Source organism: Bubalus bubalis, chromosome 10 (assembly GCF_019923935.1).
Source record: "Bubalus bubalis isolate 160015118507 breed Murrah chromosome 10, NDDB_SH_1, whole genome shotgun sequence".
NCBI lineage: Eukaryota > Metazoa > Chordata > Mammalia > Artiodactyla > Bovidae > Bubalus > Bubalus bubalis.
The window spans coordinates 71,993,798-72,010,541 of record NC_059166.1 but is presented as its reverse complement, the minus strand read 5'-3'; the positions used below and the strand labels follow the sequence as shown (position 1 = coordinate 72,010,541).

General features: G+C 43.1%; 1 protein-coding gene across 4 annotated transcripts in view; it reads left to right on the top strand.

Moving 5' to 3' along the window:
• The window catches only part of MCM9 (minichromosome maintenance 9 homologous recombination repair factor), a 94,108-nt gene extending 79,164 nt beyond the window's left edge, over positions 1 to 14,944 (top strand). For 3 of the 4 annotated variants that reach the window (XM_025294765.3, XM_025294767.3, XM_025294766.3), the window contains 5 exons: positions 5,414 to 5,616; positions 6,199 to 6,402; positions 7,699 to 7,781; positions 8,256 to 8,401; positions 12,936 to 14,944. In XM_025294765.3, coding sequence (XP_025150550.2) covers positions 5,414 to 5,616; positions 6,199 to 6,402; positions 7,699 to 7,781; positions 8,256 to 8,401; positions 12,936 to 14,397 — 2,098 coding nt within the window. In that variant the 3' untranslated portion in view covers positions 14,398 to 14,944. Of the gene's footprint in view, positions 1 to 5,413; positions 5,617 to 6,198; positions 6,403 to 7,698; positions 7,782 to 8,255; positions 8,402 to 9,981; positions 11,942 to 12,935 lie in introns of those variants that run through there. The other variant, XM_044924433.2, reaches the window with a different exon arrangement.
• The last annotated feature ends 1,800 nt before the right edge of the window (positions 14,945 to 16,744 follow it).

The window sequence follows — 16,744 nt, the reverse complement described above, 5'->3', positions numbered from 1 at the left end:
ATCTCGCAAATGTATGTGTTGTGTGTGTGTGTGTGTGTGTGTGTGTGTGTGACTTTATATACACTGCACAGAGGTGGAGAGTTCTTCTAAAAAATAAGAATCACATTCTTAATTGTTCCATGTAACTGTGCCAATTCCACAAACTGTTTTTTGAGTTGAGATTGACGTTTCTCCATGTGGTGGGCATATACCTACAGAGGTGTATCATAAGCCGCTCACCCACTATTCATCTGCACAGGGGGCTGGGAGAGAACCAGTCAGTATGATTTTTCAGTACAAAAGCTTGTTAGGGGCAGTCAGAATAGAAAAAAAATGCTCAGGCCCTCAGGATGTCTACTAAGGATGTAACTTACAGCGTCAGTAACCAAAATATCAGTTTGATTGAATCCATATGTGGTTGAAAAGACCAGTCGTTTTATTGTGCTCTGCTTATGCTACTTAAATCTGAGAACATTGTTAAAGTCTGGGAGTTTAACATCTTACATTTTGTCCTGGCTGCTAAATGAAGTAGAAGAGGAGACCAGGAAGAAGAGGGTGCAGTGTGAGATAAAAGGGGCGTCAGGACTTTAATCTACCCTTTGGAATTGTGCCCGTCGTCTCTGCACCTGCAAATGGCAGTACAGGGCGGCACGGCGGGGTGAGGGCATGCAAGAGCGCTTCTCCTGGCTATGAGCTTTAAGTCTGTAGAATGCTAAACGAAATAATTATTTGGTAAAGATAGCATTTCATGTATTTTCTAGGTTCTTTCCAGTCTCCTCAAGGGCAGGGTATCTGATTCTTAAATAATAGAAGATGCCCTCACTATTGGCTGAGGACACATTTTGGGAAAAAATTCGACATTGCAATTATATATTTGCTGCTACTAAATTACACTCACATACCTGGGTAGAAGTGCAGTCTGAAATTTAAAAACAACAAGATGACAGTGTACTGTTCTGCTCAGTAAACATGTCTTGACCGCTCAGAAGCGTTATATGGTCTCTGATTGCTACTAATACCAGGAAAAGGAAAACAAGGCTTTTGTTCTCAAGATGCTCACAGCCTTGCAGCAAGACAGACAAGTAGACATTTACTGTACACTGTGATTCTAACAGTCGTAGAAGAGCCATGGCAGCAGTCCACACTGAGCTAATTTTCAGTCTTCTAGCCCATACCTGTCCTCAGTCAGAATCTCAGAGGTGGGACCTGGGAATCTGTATTATTAGAACCCACCTGCATTCTCACTGACTAGCCAGGCTTGGGAACCACATCTCCAGGGTAAGACTGGTCCACACCTGTCTTTTGTGACATTAATTAGCATAATGTCCTCAAGGTTCATCCATATTGTATTATGTGGCAAGATTTCCTTTGGAGTAAAGTGAAGTGAAAGTTGCTCAGTTGTGTCCAACTCTTTGTGACACCATGGACTATACAGTCCATGGGATTCTCCAGGCCAGAATACTGGTGTGGGTAGCCTTTCCCTTCTCCAGGGCATCTTCCCAACCCAGGGATTGAACCCAGGTCTCCCGCATTGCAGGCAGATTCTTTACTAGCTGAGCCCCAAGGGAAGCCCTTGATTTCCTTTATTTTAGGCTAAATAATATTTCATGGTATGAGTGTGTGTATTCTTCATCCATTTAGTCACCCATGGACACTTGTATTGCTTCATCCTCTTGGCTATTGTGAATAGCATGCTGTGAACATTGGAGGGTGTCCGTACCACTTTTATTCAACTTGATAGAAAGGCCATCTAAGCTGAAGGCGTCACCCTTCATCTGGGTCACATTTTACAGCTGAGAAAGTTGACTGGGCCTTTGTCATTCAGAGCCTGTTTCAGTCTTCCCCTTTACTCTCTGAGGTCTAGAGGCAGTTGTTTTCTCCAGCCCTTCAAAGCCTCAGATTTCTGAGCCGTCTATTCTCTTTCATCACTCCTTGAAAACTGGTCACTTCTGTCCTGTGCTCATGTCTTTCCTGCAGTGTTTCGCCAGAGGGAGTGTTTCTTACTTTAGTCACAGTGTGATGTGAGTGAAAGGTGGGGTGCTCTGCTCCGTGTAGTCCCTTGGGTGGCTGTCTGACTCCAGGGCCTTTTATCCTCACCTGTACCAGCAGAGAGGGAGAAAAGCAGGGAAGGTTGCCCAGGAAGGTTCTTAGGCACCTGACCTGGAAGTAGATATGTTCTCTCCCTACTCCACCGGCGGGACTTATTTTTATAGCTCTGTGCTGCTCTGCTGTGCTGTGCTTAGTCGTGACTCTTTGTGACCCCATGGACTGTAGCTCACCAGGCTCCTCTGTCCATGGGGATTCTCCAGTCAAGAATACTGGAGTGGGTTGCCATGCCCTCCTCCAGGAGGTCTTCCCAGCCAAGGGATTGAACCCAGGTCTCCCGCATTGCAGGCAGATTCTTTATCAACTGAGCTACCAGGGAAGCCCTACTTAACTGTAAAGGAAGATGGGAAATTTAGTCTTGCCCTACCCCCAGGGAGAAAGGAAAACCATGTTTGCACACAGAGCAGCCACTGCCACCGGCCAGAGCTAAATTTGGAAGTGCCAGCCTGTAAGTAGTGATTAAAGCTGTCAGCAAAGATGGGGATCACCATACAGATGTGATGAGACTATTAAGACCGCCACAAAACAAGGGTGCTTTCTGGAGGGCCTGCCAGGGTAAAAATCACTTATGTAATTTATGTAGGAAAGTTTAAGCATGTGGATTAAACAATGGAAAGGCAGGTTTTTCAGAAACTGGAATGTTGTCACTCTTTGAAGTTAGTGCAGAAAAAAAAAAATCTTTAGCATGATTATTTTATATCTGGTGAAGCCTGTAAGTATAAAATGACTCTGAATTTGAGAAATACTGAACTAAATAAAGATTTTTGATTTATCCCTTATTCAGCACATGTTCATTGAGCATTTAAATATGTGGCCGGCAGCATGAGCACTGTAACAGTGGTCATGGGCCCTCAAGGGGGATCAAATTAAGTAGGAAAGAAGTAAGGCAAGGAAATGCATACCTAAAACCTCAGGCCCAATCTTTAAACCACAGGAAGTGCTTAAAACGTTTCAGCATCAGGGTAACAGTTTGGAGGTACAGGAGTGTGGGTTTTGAAGTGAAGCTGACCTGGGTTTGAATCGCAGTTCTGTTGCTCTGCTCGTGACCTTAACCGTCGTTATTACCATCTGAAACCATCTAGTTTCCGTATTTCCAAGTTGGTGATAATATCTACCTTTCAGGTGGTTGTGAAGATCAGGGGTAACATGTATACATAAAGCCTGGCACAGCGCTTGGCATTACATATATGATAGTTACCTTTTTGTTATTAGGAGGGTGGAGCTCATACTGGGTTGGTGAAATGACCCTTACCTTACACTCATTCATGCGTCCTCGTTCAGTAGCATGTAGTGAGCTGCTGCTGTGCACATGACACTTAGGATGAGGCTGTGTGAGTATCTTTGTTCTCTAAAGCCCCATTCAGGTGGTAATGTGGGTCATGTTTGTATCACAGGTTTGCAGCCACCAGGCTTACATACTGTCTTCTCCTCTTTCAAGTGACCAAGGCCGCTCTGTCCCTCCTGGCGCTGTCCCCACCTTTCTCTTTGCTGCTGGTCACAGCCTGACTTACTGTCCCACACCATCTCCTCTTCCCCTGCCTACTCCTCTACCTTCATTGCTCGAATCTCCACAAGCTGCACCCCCCAGGAAGACTGTTGCTTCACATATAAATCTTCCTTAGCTCTCTTCCCAAAGCTGCTGCTTTGCATGTTTTCCCAGTTACCTCAGGAATAACTCACCCCCTTCTTTCTGTCTCTGCTTGTCCATTGTCCTTCTCTCTTTGCAGACACGAATGCAGATAACTGCCACCAGCGTCCGTTGCACACGTCCTGTCTGGTGGGCGCTGTGTTGAGCCTCCCTGTCCTCCAGCAGTTCTGTTGTGAACTAATTGAAGGCGGGGACCAGCTATGTACCTTTCTCAATTCTCAGTACAGCCCTTTGCCCACAGGAAATGACTTGTAAATAGCTCTTGATCAGAGAGAGGAAGAACAACCAAGTTTATCTCTTAGAAAATCATTTTTAAGCAATTATTTCATAAACAGTTGTATTTTGTTTGGTATTGTATTGAAGTATTGAAGCAGTGTTCCTTTTTTTCTGATAAGTGCAAATAGCCTCTTCGGTATTAGATTATATGTGCTTTTTGTGGGATTAGTTAGGAACCATTTACTACATTGGTTTTATGGCAAACTGATTCTGAGTTCTAAACAGCTGCCTTTACAAAGTCATCTTGGTATATGAATAAGATGTGGACTCTGTGTTCAGAATTTTCCCCTATCAGTGATTTTTTTAAAAGAGGATTTAGTTTTCAGTGAAAGTGCCTTGTTTGTTGTTCTCTTCTGTGTCTGCTTGTGCCACTTACCACAAATACAGATTCTCAGACTTTTCAGTCCTCGGGCATGAGGTCATTGCTGGAGCCAACTGGAAATAGATCAAGGATTAACACATGTAGCACATGTTTGCAGAAGTCCCAGGGCTATGCACTGCAACTGAAAACCACCATCGCTAGAGAGCAGACAAAGTTTACAGAGCAGGAATTCTATACTTGTTACTGTCAGTGAATGTGCCCTATTATTTTGAGGACGTGCCCATCATAAACAAGTTTAAAAACAACCTCTGAGTTATGTCATCTCCATATCTGCCCCGCCACTGCCCTGACTTGCGTGCCTGTTCCTCGGCCACTGCCTTGTCTCCCCAGCATGTCCCATCTGAGGTCCTTCCCCGTCTAACCAGCCCACCATGCCCCAACCTTTTTAGCCTTCCCTTCACTGTTGCACCTCAAAAACACTACGCTAATCAGCCTTCAGTTTTCCTGATTTCTTCTTTTTCTATCCCTCCTCCCCTCCATCCCTTGCTCCTTCCTTTCCTTTCCCTCCTGCCTGTTTCTTTCACTTGTAGAACCGAAACAAGTACGTGAACACACAGAACAAGTCCGTGTGCCACAAAGGCCTTGCCCAGAAACCACTTCATAATGTTTCTCTGCGTGTCTCTTCCATATACGTAGATGAACACATGTCATCTTTATTTCCTCTGGGAAGTTTATGCTTCTAGAACTTACTGTATTCTACCGTGTCTCACCATTATAGCAAATGGATTGCAAGCTCCTTAAGAGCAGTATCCATGTATGGTTTAACTTTGTGTACCTCTTAGAGGGGTCTACTCAGAGTCAGGGCATAAGAAATGTGTGTTGAGCACTTACTTCTCTTCAAGATAGGCTCGTATAAATATGTCCTTCATTTGAACTTGGTGTTTGTATCATTCCACGTTCTCTTTGACATGTTTGTCTCTAGATTTTTAAGGTACAGGAGCAGCCCCTTTCTATTAGTAAGTTTAATCTTGTTTTTCATTTGAATCTCAACAGTCAGTGAACTATACCTTCTCTTTTGGTAGCCTCGTGTGCAAACTGAACACAAGGACCACCATCCTCGCAGCAACTAACCCCAAAGGCCAGTACGACCCCCGTGAGTCTGTGTCAGTGAACATTGCCCTTAGCAGCCCACTCTTAAGTCGATTCGACCTGATCCTCGTTTTGCTTGATACCAAGAATGAAGACTGGGACCGTATCATTTCCTCTTTTATCTTAGAAAACAAAGGTATGTGGAAGCGATCAAATCATTCAAATTGACAGAGTAGACATAAATGAAATTTTCCTTGAGGAAAATCAAATAAATACCCACCTACAAGTCTATAGAGAGATGCTTAGACAGAAAGCAGTGAACCTAGTTAGCGAGCCTAGAACAATGCACAGAAGGAAAAGGGTCTTCCTTTGCTTGCCGTATGTCCTTTGTGGTGAAAAGGGGCAACTTTATGTATATAATGACCACGTGGTTCACGTCCTATACACAAAGAAAACTGGACTGAATTTATAAAGCAGAATCCTAAATGTGGATCTTTTGTCAAAAAATTAGGCTTACCAAGTACTATTTATTACTGTATATGGCAGAACAGAATTATTCTGAATAATTTAAACCTTTGTAGGAAGCTTACCTTTATTAAGCTTAGAGCCTAAGACTATTTATTATAGAGCTATATGCAGAGACAGGTCTAGATTTCAGTGGCCAGAAAACCAGAAGGTTATCCTTTTAAAAATGAGTACGGGAACTTTATCAAAATTCTCAATATGAGATATTTGCCTGTTCTTAGAAATTACTGACCCAATACTTTGATATATACAGGTTACCCAAGCAAATCAGAGAAGCTCTGGAGCATGGAAAAGATGAAATCCTACTTCTGCCTCATTAGGAAACTACAGCCCACACTGTCTGATGAGGGTAATCAAGTTCTGCTCCGGTACTACCAGATGCAAAGGCAGAGTGACTCCCGGAACGCTGCCCGGACCACCATCCGCCTGCTGGAGAGCTTGATACGACTAGCAGAAGGTTAATTTCACTCAACAAATACTTTTATTGGGTGCTCACTGTGAGCTAGGGCTTTCCTGGTGGCTCCAACTGTAAAGAATCCGCCTGCAATGCAGGAAACCCGGGTTCGATTCCTGGGTTGGGAAAATCCCCTGGAGAAGGGAATGACAACTCACTCCAGTATTCTTGCCTGGAGAATTCCATGGACAGAGGAGCCTGGCAGTCTACGGTCCATGGAGTCGCCGAGTCTGACACGACTAAGAGACTAAACACACAATGTGAGCAAGGCTTGGGACTTGGCAACATGAATTCAGAGATGAGTAAGGATGATCTCTGAGATGCTTGCTCACAGTTGTTTAAAAAGTAAAAGCTTGAAGCTATGAAACCTACACGGATTATAGATGTTGAGTGGAATGTAGTGGCATTAAGGAAAAGGAATCTTTGTGACATCTCATAACTTCCTGTAACTTCAGACATCATTCATTTAAAAAGTCTTGTTTGCTGTATGTTTTCCTTCTCTATGGTCTCTATTTGAATACGCCTTTGTTGGGAACTGTTTTCTGTATGGCATCCTGGGTGATTTCTCACCAGTTGCCACTCATAGCCGCCACTAACACAGTAATGTTGAATTAACAATGCCGCCCTCTGTCCCATCCCTAACGTATGAGACTTGCGTGCATACTCACAGCTAATATGCACCCCCAGACTTTTTTTCCCTTAATACTGGCTTTTACATTTAGCACTTACTTAAATAATCCTAAAAAAATTTTTTTCACATGAGTTAACTGTATGATATGATGATATGATATATGCTTAACTAAAAAGTTCCATAAAACAAAACTGCTTCACTTTTTCAAGGATTTATAATTAATATTAAGGCAAGAAATACCTAAGATTTAGGCTTGCAAGTTTGATACTTTTGAAAAGCTGACAGATAAAGAGATGTACCGGAGATGAGAGATGAATTTTAGTCTTGTTTAGATTATAATAGATTAGAGAGTAAGAATTAACAGTTACTGAATATCAATTATATGCTTATATAGCCCCTTTCTTTGCTGGAGCCCAGAGTACTTTTTCCTGTGAATACACAGAATTGTCATGGGCTGTGCAGAAGAATTAGGCCCCTTATTAGAGAAGGAACCTTAAAGCTACTTGAACTTAGACATCTGTGCTTGTTCTAGTAAAAGGTATTTGTTATTAGAAGCACATTAATAATATACAGTTTTGGAGTAGGGGGTACCAAGGAGAGTATTACATTTGTCACCTCAGATATTCATAAAAATAATTTCCTCATCATTTCAAATGCACCTTTCCTAGCTCATGCTCGCCTGATGTTTCGTGCTATAGTGACTCTGGAAGATGCTGTTACAGTGGTGTCGGTGATGGAGTCCTCCATGCAGGTAAGCATATCTTGTCCCTGATATTTGAACCGTAATTGCAAGCATTGTTTAAAAAAGACAATTTATAACATATCTGGAGTTATAAAAATGGCCATATTTTAGACCTATTCATTCCTGGAAATTTATCCAAAGGGAACCATTTAAAAGAAGCGAAAAAAATTGTCATGGAAACAGTCTGCATTGTTTTACCCACTGGTGTAAAGTAGTGGGTCTTAATCCTTCTTCTCCTCAACGCACCTGAGAGATGCTCATGGTTCCACTCGAGACAGTGTGGCTTCCCAGAGCAATGCATGCGACTGGGAATTGGGGAAGAGGACTACTGAATTTGAATCAGGCTCCCAGGTGACTCTGAGAACCGTGATGGGGGTGTAGGGGTTGGTCTTAAGCACCTGGGATCAGTGGTCCCTAGCGTGGACTTCCTGTATGGAGGCCTGGTGACTCTCCCTGGTATTTTCCATTTTCTCATCCTGTCAGGGAGGTGCGCTGCTAGGAGGTGTGAATGCACTCCACACTTCCTTTCCCGAAAACCCTCTGCAGCAGTACCAGAGGCAGTGTGAACTCATTCTGGAAAAGCTGGAGCTGCCCAACCTCTTGAGTGAAGAACTGAGAAGACTTGAAAGGTGAGAAAAGAAAACCAAGAAAGGCATGTCATGGAACATGCTTGTTTGGCATTTAGTGAAACGAAAGAAGTGTAAAGTAAGTGGAAAATCTGTGTAGGAGATTTCAGTTACTTGGTGCTACATAATCTACTCCATTAAAGCTCAGTGGCTTAAAAAAAAAACCCACCGTACCCTTTTAGTGCTTACTTTCTGAGAGTCAGAAATTCAGGGGCGTTTAGAGGGGATGTTTATTTCTGGTCCACATAGTACCAGCTGGGGTCACTCATACACCTGCATTTTGCTGGGAGCTCAGCTGGGATCGGAACTTCGAAGGGAGCTTCTGTCACATATGTGGTGCCTTTGCTGGGGCGGCTTACTTGGCCAGGAGCTCTCTACTGTAAGGTAGTAGGAATTCTGAGATGGTAGCTTAGGATGCAAGTAGCTAAGCAAAAGTGGAAGCCACTAGCCTTTCATGAGCTGGGCCAGAGCGGACATGGCATCACTTCTGCCATATTTTACAGGTCAGAGCAAGTCACAGGGTCAGCCCACATGCAAGGTGAAGGGACATGACACCACCTCTTGATGGGAGAAGTGGTGTAGACATATGGAAAGGAGGGGACTGATGGCAGCCTCTATGGGGACCACCTTCCACAGCTGTGTTTCCTTGGCTGGCTGGTCTAGTGAGCCTTATGGAGAACATGGACTGGTCCTTTACTGTGTATAATCAACTGGGTCCTGATTAACGAGAAGGACCAAGGTATGCCACCTACAGTTTGCACCCAATACAACGCAGTTTCCATCGAGAAACCTTGGTGAATGGCTGCATCCTGTTTACTACCACCGCTTTTCCCTCTTCTGTTTCTTTGGCTCAGTATAAGAGGTAGTGCTGTCCAGAGGTGGCTGGGACTAATGTTGAGAAAGAGGAAATTGGCCGCCAGGAGAGTGGTCTCTCTCATCCCAGGCCAGACCCAGACACAAAGTTCTTTATAAGCTGGCTGTATCATGTGTCCTCCCCAGGAGAGGACATGTGCAAGGGTATTTGCATAGAGAGTCTTCATGCTTATTAATATTTTACTTCACTTCTTATTGTCTAAAGCTTTTCTGCAAGCATAATAAAAATTTGATCATTAGTCTTTATATGGCAGCTTCCCTAGTAGCTTAGACAGTAAAGAATTGGCCTACAATGGGTCAGGAAGATCCCCTAGAGAAGGGAATGGCAACCCACTCCAATATTCTTGCCTGGAGAATTCTACAGGCTGAGAACTAAGTGACTAAGAACACACACAGTCTTTATATAACCCAGGTGGAAGAAAATTGCAGGTAGAGACTGAGGCACAAACTGCTGTCAGGCCAGCCTGTGCCAGAATGCCGGGAAGGTTCCGGAAGTGGAGAGAAGAGCACAGCGCTGGCTTCACCCGGCAAAGGCCCTTCTGGTCTGTTGCAGCTGCTCTGACCCTCCCTCAGCATCATGATTTCCTTCCCGACCACACTCCCAAACCTGTGACTTTTAAAAATTTACAATTCAACAGCCAGACTGAAAAAATTCCTCAGTAAGAATGACATTTTATGTTAAAGAGGTAAATCTGTTTTTCATCCTACAGGGGAACAACGCAGGAATGACAGGAGCAGTGTTTCAAAACCCCCTTTTCTAGTGACTTGTTACTGTGGACATGTGGGAAGGAACATGTCACACGCATCACCTCAAGAATTTTTGCCTGAACTTTTACGCTTGAAAGAAAGAGCCGCTCAGTCATGTCCGATTCTTTGCAACCCGCCAGGCTCCTCTGTCCCTGGGATTCTCCAGGCAAGAATACTGAAGTGGGTTGCCATGCCCTCCTCCAGGGGATCTTCCCGAGCCAGGGATGGAACCCAGGTCTCCTGCATTGCGGGCAGATTCTTTATCATCTGAGCCCTGCGTGCTCGCTAAATACGTGAGCTTCTGTTACAGAGCTCGACTTTGAGTCTGTGCCTGTGTCGAGGGAGTGAAGGATGGCAAGTGTGTCCATCAGGCCTCTTCCTGCTGGTGCGAGTGGGTTAATCATTGACCTGAGTGGGTTAATCATTGACCCGAGCAAGTGGGTTAATCATACCAGTGTTGATCTCAAAGCTGGGCGCTGGGGAATAGAGAGCATGTGAGAGCCTAGCAGCTACACAGGGAGAATTTGGGGAGCACATTGGGATGATTAGCTGTTGAAGCAAAACTTTGAGAACTCTTTTCCTGGCACTTCTCTCCTATTTTGCTCACTCCCTTCATCCAGCAGTGTTCTCTATTTATAAAACCCCAGCACAGCTTTCTGGGGAAAAGTGGGAGATGGTTTTGTCCTGCTGATACCCAGTAAACTTACACTTTGTCTAAAATCAGCCTCTTTATCTTCTGGTCTCCTGGCCTTTTCATGATCGAGAGCGTAGTGTTAAGGTCAGTACTCTTCCTTTGGTTCTTTTATGGTTTGAGGTAGCCGATCCTTTTCAGTCCTGTCCTGGGCCTGGCTTTGCATTTGGAGAGGATTCTTATATTTTGAGTGAGCAGAAACTCATTTGAGTACCCCTGACACATGTCAGATTCAGGAAAGGAAGGACTGTGAGTCTCAGAGCAGTGTTGTATGATAGAAAAAGGGCAATTAGACTTATCAGATTCAAGATGACCCTCCTGGAGGGAAGGAAGGAAAACACAGAAAGAGTAAGTGATGGTCTGAAAGATAGGATTCTGCCTTAAAAAAAATTTTTTTTTCCCTTCTGATGTTTCCTTGTAATGCAAGAATTCCCGAGCTGATCCTCACAGCAACAAAACCAGGTGGCCCGCAAAGAGGGGCATCTCCTGCGCCTCCTGCGTTGCAGGCAGATTCTTTACCACCAAGCCACTGGGGAAGCCCCTCTGCTAGTGACAGCCAGCCGCAAATGGCAGCTGCCTTACCCATCTCAAAACAGAGTGTGGAGATGTCTTTTAGGTGGTATAGTAAAGTATAGAGTTTAAATAGCAGTACCCTTAAAATTCCCGTAAATTATTCAAGTTGTGGGGTGTTAACAATTATGAGCATCCCTGACCTCAATTTGATACTGAAAGTATACTAGATAGTAGTAATTTTGAAAGCTATTTAGGTTTGTTCTTGTTTTTATCTTTTTTGGTCTGACTGTGATTACAGTGAATTCAGATTTTCTGTATTGTTGTTCCCAAGTCTACTATGAGTGACTGTAGCCCAAATTAAAAAAATAAATTTTTAGTGTTTTTTTCCTGGCTGTAAGCAATAATACATTCTTTTTTTCTTTTTTTAATGTTTATTTTTTATTTATTTATTTGGCTGTGCCAGGTCTTAGTTGCGGCATATAGGATTTTTAGTTGCTTGTGACATATTAGATCTAGTTCCCTGACCAAGGATTGAACCCAGCTTCCCTGCTTTGGGAGCACAGAGTTTTAGCCACTGGACCACCAGGGAAGTTCCAATACACATTCTTTATAAAGTATTTTGAAAGTAACAATAATGAATTAGTAAGGTAAAAAAAATCACACACAATCTTATTTCCCAGAGAGAGCTATCATTAATGTGTTAATGTATTTAAATACATTGAAATTTAAATCCATTTAATTTTGATGTCTTCTGTTCCTTTTTCTATGATAACCTATGATTTTTAGAAAAATTTACTTATCAGCTTTTTGGTGTAGTTTCTTTTCAGATTTAGTGCATGGAAGCAGAGTCACATTGTTCCTTATACTGAAAAGGCGTTTCTAGGTTGTTAGGAAGGGCTTTCTAAGGGACCTGTCTTTGAAAAGCTGCTGTAATCCCTGTTAAAAATTGGTCCTCTGGTACTATTTCAGTTTCTAATATGCCCAAGGTTTAAGACGAATGTCACAAGGTCAACTCCGTCATTCTCAGCAGGTCAGTAGGTTTCAACTCTGTATCAGTCTGATGGAGAGTGGCTGCCCAGAACAGATGCTGAAACGTGTGGGCTTGGCAGGAAAGAGGTCATGGCTGCCTGGGGGAGGCCTGCCACGAGGGTGACTGCTGGAGGGGGCAGGGGGTGCCAAGCACAGAGGAATCGTAGTCTCTTTACTCTTTGAGGAAGGTCATTTTTTAGATGCACTAAAATTCAGTACCTCATTTAATTAAAGAGGTTTGAGGCGGTCATAATCTCTAGTCTTTCCCTTTGGTTCAGCTCTGCAGACTGGCTGCGAAATAGCTCGAGCCACTTCTCTTGGTCAGTAGTCAGCTACTGCGCACATAGCCACCAGGCTGTCTTGTAGGTGAACATTTAACACAGGAGAAAAGACTGACCTTCCAACAATCTGATGAATTAAACAGACTTTCAGAGAGATCTGAAAATATAGACAAACCTGCTCTTTCATTTTCTTTATTTTACTACAGTTGTAGGTTAAATTAGTATGATTATCAGAGCACTTGTATTCTATCCTGGTGAAAAAGGATAATTTCCTCCTGCTGCTCTAAGAGATGGTATGTGGTATTATCCTGGAATTATGTTGGACTTAAACCCTTAGATGGCATCTCAGAGAATAAAGAAAGGAAAAGATTAAAGCAATACATATTTTCCTTGTATGCTTCAGGTTACAGAATTGGAGTGTGGACCAATCCCAGCCGCAGGCCGTGGAAGCAGAGACGACTCCAGGATCCCTGGGAGGTGATGCCCGGAAAGAATCAAACTTCAGAACATCGACGCAGCAGGAAGTAAACTGTAGCATGCATCGGTTCTCTATTGGAGGCAGTTTCGGGGGAAGCCCACTTCTCGGTCCCCCTTCCCATCTGGGGCCTAAAGGACCAACAAGTGGAAAGCATTCAGAGGAGCACAGAAATAGCCAGGATGACAGTTTGGACTGGTTTGATTCCGTGGCAACTCATCCGATTGAACCTAAAAACACTGCTCCTGTGTCTCCTAGTCCCAAAACAAGTAGGGGGGCAATGGCTTTGAAAACCTGCAACAACAGATCTCAGGGTAAGGAGGATAGGGAGGCAGGCCAAAGGAGCAAATTGGAGACTGAACCACTTCCAGCAGCAGGAGAGACAGAAGCTCCATTGAGGCCAGACAACCGTGAGGGTGAAAGGCCAAGAAAGGCCGCCACGGTTTCTGAAGCGGCCATATCTGCCGATGAACCCGACTCGATGCTGACTCATCACGTCCCCAGGAAACTGCACAAGCTGCACAAGGCGAGGGCCCAGGAGTTGTGCAGGAATCCCACCAGGCTGCCCTTGCAACCCACAAGCCCTACTCATCCTCAGCCCACTCCTATCCAGAGCCCGGAGAGCGCGCTGGAAACTCCCAAAAGAAAGAGACAGAAGTCGCACGCTCAGGCGCAAGAGCCCCACCAGGAAAGTGTTGAGAGTCTGGGTGCCCCTGTGGCCAAATTGGCAAAATTCACTTTCAAACAGAAGTCAAAACTGACCCATTCCCCTGAAGACCGTGGCCCTGTGTCTCCTGGCACCAGTAAACCAGTAGTTCAGAGTCCTGAAAATCCCCAGCGCAGAGCAAAAAGAGGAGCAGCTCTGCCTGGGAAGGGCCCAGAAAAGCTGGCCTCCAGAATTAGAAGCTCGGCTCAGCCGCAGGATGAGACAAGGGGGGTATCACCGCAGCCACCCTACAAAGACAGACCAGAAGAGAAGAGGGAACGCGCCCCTGCAAAGGGAACTGTCCAGCCTGAGTTAGAGCTTGGTAACGACACGGGGCGTTTCTGTCTTGCTAGTGAAAGAGTCAGAAAGGAAGAGGTTTCGTGCAGTAATAAAAGCAGCAAGGTTCATGCTTGCACGTTAGCCAAATTGGCAAACTTCTCCTTTACTTCCCCCTCTGAATCCAAATCAGAATCCCCTCCTCCTCCTCAAAGTAAGAACCCGAGTGAGGGTGGCCGCAGCTGTGTGGCCACAGCTACAGCGCTTGGCAGGAAGAGGAAGACTTTTCAGCTGGACACATCCACCGAGAAACTAAGTCTTTCCAAAACATCTCTCTTCACTTTACCAGAACTAGATGACGAACCATTAGATTTTGATTGGGATGAGGAAATGAGAAAAAAGCCATAATCATGAAAAGCTTTCTGGTCAAGTTTCACCCTCCCCCACCAAAGCCAGCCCCTCCAGGACATCAGTGTGGCATTTACAGATGTGGACACCATTCTGAATGCCACCCCCCGCCCCCACCATCAGGTTTTGTAAATTCAGGTTTATCCTCATGTCGTTTAAAGCTGTACAATCGTTGTAGGTCACTGTGACACCAGCACATGAATTGCATTAATTAACAACTGTGCCTTGATTTTGCAAATATTGTACTTGTATTCCTAAAATGTTTCGGTTTGTTTTGTTTGGGTTTGATATATTTTTTTAAGGGGGTGGGTTTTCCTGAGACCCCTTCTTTCATTCCCTCAGGAACAAAGGCCACGAAGGTAATGCTCATAAAGCTAACAAGTCAGATGAACTCTTTTTCTGTTGTTTTATTTGTTTTCCACCCAAGATGTGCTGAGTATGGTAAATATTATTATGATTTGCGAGAATCATGTGATTTTTCTGAATTTTTTTATGTTTATTCTCATGTGTCATATTAAATATTATTAAAGCTTTTGTTTCTCCAAGAGCCCTTCTCACAATTCCATGGTAGACTTAAAGATCTGGCAGCTGGTCAAAGAGATGCTTTCTTGGGATATTGACCTGAGTTTTCCTTTCTCTCTTGAGCCAATAATTTATGCTTCAGATTCTTTTTTATGTCTTGGGGACTTACCTTCAACACAATTTAAATCCTGTGGTTGGAAGAAGAGGGTGTATGGTAATCTCAGTCATATATCATGGCACCCATCCAAGTGGTTAATATGGAAACGTGATTCCTACTAAGTTATGATTCATTTGTCTTTAAACCCAAACAACAACTGTTTGGTAGGAACAGACAACTCAAGCTTTGTTTTTCTTAAATGCTTTTAGAATAACTTCTTCCTTTAGATTCTAGTAAGGATTCCAAAATTACAAACTTTCTGTCCTGGAGTTTGAATTTGGAAAATGATAATAGATTCTTTCATTGTCTGAGGGACTTTAAGCATGAGGAATACTGAAAGCTGTATGTACTTAGTTTAATGATCATTTCATTGAATTCATACAGAAAAAAATTTAAGAATCTCAATTTTTCTTGAGCATTTAAATATTAATTCCAAAATAGACTAATTAAATTTTCTGAAAGATTTTAAACAATGATTACAAATTTAGTATGGGTGAGTCTTTTGAGATCATCAGACAACTTAAGCAGCTGATAAAAGACATACCTAAGCAGTGATTATAAAAGTTGTTGTTGCACATTCACTTAAACCTGTCCTAAAACATCAAGACTAGCGTTTAGGTAATTTTTTATTTCTGTACTTTTACTGACTTCCTAGTGTAGTATGATTCTTAATGTGATATATTCCTCATCTCTCTCTATTAGTACTTCTTTGGGCTTTAGCATTCTTACTAGAACTAAAGGAAAAAGAAAGGATCTGGGTTGTTAAGCGGTTGATTCTTAGCCAGGACATGATCTGATTGTGAAAACAGGGCAATTCAAACCCGAGCCATAATGATGAGCTGACTTGTTTTTTTCTTGGTAAACTTCTAAGTCCCTTTCTTATAAATTTTTGTCTTTGAGACTTGGTATCTCTTGCAGTAATGATGTATTAAGCTGGACATGACTGATAGTACCTAACCTATTGATTTGCCTTTAGGGTATTTTGATCTGTTTTTGTCATTTAATGTGGTTGTATGCTAGAGGCTTCATTTCTGTCTTGATTCTAGAGCACTTAGTTTCATATAGTTAACTTGTCTCTTCAGGACACAGTAATTCTTATTTTAAAAGGCAGTGTGGAATTGTCTGTCTTCCTTAGTTACTGTATTTGACCATCTATGCCATCTTCTGCCTGATTATTATCTGTACTCACCATATGTCCTCTAATTGTGCTAATAAATCCACCTGCTTCTTTTCAGCACCTTCCTCTGCCGGGATCATTTGCTCAAGTTACAAGTTCCATTGTTTATTCTTCAGTGCTTACGCAGAAAGTAGGAACTATATATGTAAATATTACAAACAGATACAATTATTAAAAAATAAACTACTCAATATGAATGCTCCCCTACTTATTCAAAAATCAGCCTCTGTCACATCTGACTTTTGTGTTATGACCTTCACAACTTGGTCAATGGGAAGTCCCTGTATTTTGACACTGAGGTCCTTTTAGGACTCTGACTTTCCTAAAAGCGTCTATGCTATTTGAAAAGAACAGCATGTTCCAGACCCATTTGAGTTCTTTTCCTACCTCAGCTCATAGCATCTGCTGCCCCAAGGCACTATTCCTTAGAGACCAGTGATATTAGATGCGGAACCCCGGGCTTCAGGGCTGCATGGGGAGGGCAGTACTAC